General features: G+C 48.2%; 1 protein-coding gene across 1 annotated transcript in view; it reads left to right on the forward strand.

Moving 5' to 3' along the window:
- The first annotated feature begins 880 nt into the window (after nt 1-880).
- LOC139000650 (testis-specific Y-encoded protein 4-like) overlaps nt 881-7435 on the forward strand; it is a 34436-nt gene continuing 27881 nt past the window's right edge. Inside the window, exons 1-4 of the mRNA XM_070402788.1 lie at nt 881-1231; nt 1910-2021; nt 2112-2221; nt 2358-2435. Of these exons, the coding sequence (XP_070258889.1) occupies nt 881-1231; nt 1910-2021; nt 2112-2221; nt 2358-2435 (651 nt within the window). The remainder of the gene's footprint in view (nt 1232-1909; nt 2022-2111; nt 2222-2357; nt 2436-7435) is intronic.

The following is a 7435-nucleotide window of genomic DNA, read 5'->3' on the forward strand; positions in this document are numbered from 1 at the left end:
TTCTAATAGGTTTCCTAATCCTTGTTCCTCTTCTTGTTCTCCTGACACACCTATTCTACATAAATTACTTTCATTCATGATGTAGCAAAGCTCCCTTAGGCTCTCCTCCTGGTTTCTAATTTTCCCCAATTGCTATTCAGATTGTGTTGTTCTCTGGGTGTCTCTGCCCTATCTTCTAAAGCACCAATTTGGGAGACAGAGGGGCTCCTGAGGGCAGCGTGTTTCCTTTCAGTTCCACTAGGGGGCCTTTAACTGAAGGGCGCCTGAGGATTCACAGTGCACCCCAGGGCCTTTGCACCAGGAAAGACAGGGCAGGAGGAATGGCCCAGGAGGCTTTAAGCTTCATCTCAGCCCAGGAAAGTGTTGATACCCAGGACTCAAGGGCACAGGCAGTTCAGAGGGCAGCTTTGGGGCTGGAGCAGGAGGACTTCATGAAGGTGGGGGAGGCTGAGACCCTGGAGCTGAGGTTGGACACAGGCCAGGAAGTTTGGCTAGATATTGAGTGGGGGGCAGGGGAGGACTGGTTGGCTGCAGAGCAGTGTGTGGAGGGAGAGGAGAGTGAGGTGCAGCAGGGAACCCAGAGTGAGGAGGAAAGGGAAGACAAGGAGGGCCTGGGGGAGGAGTTGCAGGCACAGGCTCACTTTGTCCTGTGGACAGAGGGCCTTCTGCAGGTGGTGCCATGGCAGGCCACTAAGGGCGGGTGGAGGTTTTCCCAGATCTGCAGGTGGGGAGGGAGGAGGAGGTGGTGAGTGAAGAGCTGAGGCTGGAGGCACAAGTGACTGGGGATCTGCAAGGGAGTGACCACCAGGAGGAAGGGTGGATAGAGGAGCAATTAATTGCAGGGAGACATTTTGTCTTGCAGCAGGTGGGGGAGGGCTCCATGGAGGCAGTGGAAAAGGTGAAAGAGGTGGATCCTCAGTCAGAGGCCAAATCAAAGCCAGAAGAAGAGGAACCAGTGCAGCAGGAGCAGGCCCAGTCAGGGCCCAAAGCCAAGTTAATCAGCTCCCCTGTGGAGGTGCTCCAGGCCCTTCCTTTGGAGATGGAGCTCATGAACGAGGAAGCCAGCAGGGCCTTCTCTCGGCTCAGGTGCAGGACTCGGCAGAGGCTCAAGCCCTATTTCGAACTGAGAAGCCTCAATATCGGGCGCATCCCTGGGTTCTGGCTCACAGCTGTATCCTTGAGGGTAGAGGAGCAGGATCACAAGGAGCATGGGACAGTGCAGGAGAATGGTGTAAGCGGGGATGGTTCCCATAGAAAAGAACATTGAGGACAAGGTCGGGGCAGTGTGCCACAGTCTGGCCCAGGATCCTGGAGACACCCTCTGTCTTATACAGGCCCCATAGAAGCGGTAACGGAGGGTCCAGGGGCAGAGCTCCAACACAGAGGCACCCATACAGCAGGGGCTGATGCCCACAGAGAGCGCTGTGTTGCAGGGGCTCTTCTGGGACTAACTAACGCTACCCTCCAGGCTGTCTGTATTTCCAATTCCTCAGTCAGAAGCAGGAATGTGTGATGTGTAGTCTGTCAAGCCCTCAGCACAAAACAATCTGGTGGGTATCAGGGTCTGTCAGGAAACAGAGTGGTGCTGTGCCCCTTTCTGCCTTTGATGGAGAAAGAGTGGCCTAAAGGAAGGAGAGGCCAGGCCAGGCTGTACTTTCTAGCTGGTCCATGCCCAGCTCCCAGGGTGCAGGCTCCTTGACCCATAGCAGATGGTCAACCACCCAGAGTTGTCGGCCTTGTCCAGAGTCCAAGATGACAATATGCTCAGCCACATGATCGATTTGAAGGTCAGGCCTCCTGCTCCACAGAGTGGTGGAGGGGATGTGGGGAAATGGCCTGTCCCTGAAAACAGCTACAGGCGGAGCCCTGGGTTGCAACTTCACTCCCTGTGTCCACTTTTCTTCTGCAGGTGAGGGAAGTCAGGCAGACCTGGGGTTGCTGCACCAGTAGCCTGTGCTTCTGCAGCAACCCCTACTTCCGCAACCATGTGATTGTGAAGGAGTATCTCATCACCCTCACAGGTAAGAGGAGGCTCCCTGCATGGGCTGCAGCTGGTGGTGGGCAGGGTGGGAAGGTGCTGTGCCCAGCTTCACATACCCCTCTCCTGCAAGATACAGGCTGTCCCTTGCCACCCCCGTACCAGCATTGTGAACGAGAAGCCTACATCCAGGGGCACCAGGACAGCAGCCCCAGCTTCTTCTACTGGTTTTCTGACCACAGGGTGGCAGGATCTGGCAGGATTGCTGAGATGGGATGTCACTGGCCATGCCAGCATACAGCCTCCTATGTCCGCCTGCTGCTTGGGTTTCTATTCGGGTCCCTGTGGTCTCCTGACCCAGGTCTGTTTGCCCTACCAGATCATCAGCAAGGACCTGTGGCTCCATTCCCTCAAGTACTATGCGAGGACCATTGCCCCCAGTGAGTGGACAGGAGAGGTGAGGAGGGACTGCTTGGGCTCTCCCCCGGTGTGCTGCCAGTTTCCTGGGCCATTCCTTTTCTCTCACAGGGACACCTGGATGCTGGGAGGGATATAGCCTGAGACACCAGGTCCTCATGGTGTGGGCATGAGACAGGAACCACCAGCACAACAAGGGCAGTGCAATTCCAGTAAAGGCAGAGGGGGTTAGGCAGGGGGAGGTAGTGTGCATGTCCACTGTCACTCAGTCAAAGCAGATTCCTTGAGCCACTCCTCTGAACTCTCCCTCTAGGCTGCCCAAGCACCTTCAGGCCTTGCCACCTGCCCCTCAACAGGGGCTGGCATGACATGTTCTTCCTGTACTGCTTTTCATAGGTGTCTGCGAATCTTCCTCATGCCGAGGCCTAGGCTGCTGTGCTGCCACACCATGTTGCTCTATTGCTGGCCAGCTAATCTCCTAATTCCCTAAGGTCTCCTCTTCCTCCTGGGTCCAGTGGTATAGGCCTGCTCCTTATCAGTATCGTAGGGTGCAACGTGTGGGCCACAGAGCTGGTGGAATCCTTCGGGACCCCAGTTGCCACACTGAGGTGAACAATGGCTTTGCATCCTTGGTGGAGGTTCCTCAATCTTTTTATTTACTTAGGTTTTGCAAGGAGAATACCGAATATATTTACCCTCCCTAACTGGAAAACAGGGCAGCATGCCATGAAGTAGTAACACACTGATTCATTTTGTATGCAGTTCACTTCAAAGTCTCTATGTACTTATGGTCATGGACACATTGGATGATGCAGGGCCATGAATATAACTCACCATCCAAACACATTGATTTGTATGTTTGCAGTAAAATCAGACAAATTTGATTTTGTGGGAAACTTTATTCTGAAAATTTTAACACTACAAATGTTCAAATTAAATATTTAAGTATATTGTAATTAAATGAACACTTATGATAAAAACTTTAATAATTCAAATTTTGCATTCCAGCCAGAAATTTCATAAAGGGAACAATAATTCTTGCTTCTTCCTCAATCCCACCGTTTGCTTTTAGTCATGCTTCAATAACAGAAGACAATTTCTTTACAAATTAAATGTAAACCATAACTTAGCATTATCTTTTTTATTTCTGTGTATACTTGCTTTGTCACAGGGGCTTCCCCTATGACTCCTCCAGAGGACCCCAATAGTTTAGCTACTGTACTGCAGGATTCACTCTCTTGTGTAGATGATGAATCCTATAATCGCCACCAACATCATGCTAAGGACCTCTTACAGAGGAGTCCCATCAGCTGTTGCAGTAATAGCTATGCCCCCTCCATCATATCCATCTCGTCTGCGGCTGTAATAATCATCACAGGGATTCCTTCCACCATAAGTCAGAGGGGCCCTCATGTTGGTGATGCTCCACATGAGCCTCCTGTAAAGTCAGTGACCAAATAACAATACTTTAACATTTTAACAAATAATTTTAAGTCAGTATGACATGACTCTATAAAGTCTTAAATAGTTGGAAAGCTATGCTTTTATAGCCCTGTGCTAAAAATATGTCAGTAATTCTGAGGCTGGCAAGGGAGCTTACATTTATCTAAAATACAGCTGAAGAATTATGTTGTGACAGAAATAATGGATTATGAACATTTGTGAAGGCACATTTTCTGGAAACAGGCTAAAATTCTGACACTCATATTATTTCTATGCTTCACACTGTCAAATTCTCCTTCTGTAAAAAAGAAAAAAGTTAAAATAACCCCCTGGCTGGTGTGCCTAAGTGTGTTGAGCACCAGCCTTTGCACTGAAGGATACCGGGTTTGATTCCAGGTCAAGGGCATGACCCTGGTTTTCAGGGTCCCTTCCTGTCCCTGGATGGGGATTGTACATGAAGAAACCAAACAAAGTATCTCTCTCACATTGATGTAGAGCTCTCTCAGCCCAACTCCCTCCGTACCACTCTCCTGAGATCAATGATATATATCCTGAGGTGAGAAAAATAAAAGAAAAAGGAAAAGTTGTACTTTGTTTCTTTAATAGAGACAATAAATGAGTGTGACCTTCACCCCTGAAAGAATTGTACTGTTCCACATGAGCTACTAAGGAAAGAAAACAAGACCTCCAAGATAATACAAAACCCATAGTTCATAGAGTCCTCCACGTGGCAAATGGAAGTAAAAGTAGAGTAAATCACAAGGTGGCCTTTAAATACAATCCTGTCACTTACATACAGTCTATCTGGACACTTACCATAGCTCTCATATGAACCTCTGTAAGAGCCTCCAGTTCGATATTCAGAATAACATCTACCAGGACTGCTGCCACAGCCATCACGATCACTACGTTAAAAAACACAGTATTAACTATGTCCAAGTTAACAACTTCAGTGTGCTACTGGATAAAAAGAGAGAAGGCTTTTAAACACCTGTGTCTCCTACAGGAGTGCTCATCTCCAGGACCTGAAAGGCCATGGTCACGGTGTGCATCTCCCTAGATGGTGGGCCATACTGCTTCCTGACCCGGGAACCTGGATCATCTCTGCCGGAATAACTGAAGGAAATGAAGCAGAAGTATTTTGAAATCACCTTCTAAGATACAGAATAGGGACACACTCTGACTACACAGATAGCAAAATGCAAATGGGCAGAAGGCTTCAAGAGACATTTCTCCAAAGAAGACACAAACAGCTAACAAGCTCATGAAAAGATGGGTCATCAGGGAAGTGCCAATCAACCAAAATGAGATACTTTATTCCTAAGTAGGTTCCAATGTTTGAAGAGGAAAATATCAGGGAATGTCGGGGATTTAGAACAACTGGAATGCTGTGCACAAGGAACAGAAAAGTGACAAGGTCTGGCTGTTGTTGAAAATAATGGAAATTAAGACTCTGAATATACTGCATGCTACTTAGTTGGTCAATGGTAAATATTTAGTGTTATGATAGAAGAGTTTCACCTCACCAACAACAGTGCCTAGTATACATTAGGTGTCCTTACGTTTTGTTGCCGGTTACCTATAAGTAGTAGTACTGTCATCATCTCTTGGAGACATATGGCACTTTCTCCTGGAAGGGATTGGCTCTTTGCAAGGAATGCCTGCATAATTCTCTCTCACATGTGACAGCGGTTCTGTAAATGACAAATACTCACATGAGGATATCACAATGGAGATCAATGTTTTAAGAAAAAAGCAACTATTCAAAGCACCACTTTATTTCCTCTTTCAATGAAAATGTTTACATTTCCTCTAAGACTTCAATGAGCTCAAGGTTAAATGCGCCTTAGATTGTTATTCTGGAATGTATTATCTTTTGCCATCTTGTCCTCCCTGTATATCTTCCTTAATTTCTTAAATTACCATAGGTGGGAAAAACCTGTCCACTTCTGAACAAAGTGCAAGCAATTTCCATGATGTCCACATACATATTTATCAGTTCCTCCCTATATATTGACAAGCATTTGTCAACTTTTCTCTTTCTCTACTTTGCACTGTCTTTCTCCCAATCTCTTGGCGACTTACTAAAAGCTTCTTAATCAACCTGCTACACCCACTCTCCATGCACTTTCACCTATGAACTAATAATTCCTTCATTATGCAAGTATTGAATTATTAGCATCTCGGTTAAAACACTTTCAATAGTTCCCGGAAGTCCATAATATGCCCACTTATGCCCATTCAATTTCAAAATCAACTTTCTCACTTACCTAAGAACATTTCATGGTGTACTTTCAAAAACATTTTGGAGAGAGGAAAAGCCCTGTGCTCTTGTTGTGCACTTGGGTATATGTATATAGCCTATCCAATAAAAATGCAAATTAGCCATCGCTCTTTCACAAAGATGTCAGCGGCCACAGAGCTGGAATGAGCAGGAGGCTTGGGTTGCCCCTGGCGATGGAGTAAGCCAAGCTTCCCATCTTCCCTGGCTGGCTGTCGGCTCTGCTCAAGGCTACAAAGTTTCACCTATAGAAGGTAAATAAATCCCAAACCTCTGCTTCCAGCTGGCGCTGGCCTCCACTCAAGGAGAGTCTGGGAGCCTGGGAAGTGGGGGGAATGGCCAGCCTGAAAATGGCTTTCAACCACTCACCCGGCTGGCCAGGCATACGAGTGGGACCCCCGCCCTAATCTGGGACAACCTTCAAGGCATACCAGGCGGCCCCCACCCATGCACCAGGCCTCTACTCTATATACTAAAAGGGGAATATGCAAATTGACCCTAACAGCAGAATGACTAAGGCACATTCTGACCACCAGAGGGCACACGTTCAAAGCAGAAGCTACCCCCGGTGGTCAGTGTGCTCCCACAGAGGGAGTGTTGCTCTGATGGCTGCCAGCACAGCGGTGGTGCTTGGAGCCTCTCCTGCCTCCTCAGCAACGCTAAGGATGTCTGACTGCAGCTTACGCTTACTCCCCGCTGGCAAGTGGACATCCCGGGCTGCCAGAAGGATGTCTGACTGCTAGGTTAGGCCCGGTCTCCTGGGGAGCGAGCCTAAGCCAGTAGGTGGACATCCCCCAAGATGTGCCAGACCGTGAGACAGCACAGGCCTGGCTGAGGGACCCCCTCAGAGTGCATACATTTTTGTGCACCATGCCTCTAGTCCACACTAATAAAAGAGAAAGATGCAAATCAACCATCATTCCATCACTCCACTACACCCACAAGGCACACCCACCAACCAATCTGGAGCAAGTATACAAATTAACCAAACTAAGATGGCGGTGGCCACAGAGCTGGAGTGAATAGGAGGCTTGGGTTCCCCCCAGCGATGAGGAATGCAAATCTTCCCACCTGTCTGACTGGCCCTGGGCTCCAATGAAAGCTTCAAAGTTTCAATTATAAACCACCCCTCCAAAAAATAAATAAATCCAACAAAAAATAAAAAAAAAAAAGTAGAGGCTGGGAGCTTCGTCACCAGGGTGCTTTGGACAGCCTAAAAACAGCCCTCAGCCCCTCACCCAGCCTGGCCAGGCATACCAGCAGGATCCCCACCCTGATAGTGGTCACCCTTCAGGGCCAACCAGCCAGCCCCTACT

The sequence above is a fragment of the Myotis yumanensis genome, unplaced genomic scaffold (genome assembly GCF_028538775.1).
Source record: "Myotis yumanensis isolate MYYU_CA2020_CCGP unplaced genomic scaffold, mMyoYum1.0.hap1 SCAF_24, whole genome shotgun sequence".
NCBI classification, from domain to species: Eukaryota; Metazoa; Chordata; class Mammalia; order Chiroptera; family Vespertilionidae; genus Myotis; species Myotis yumanensis.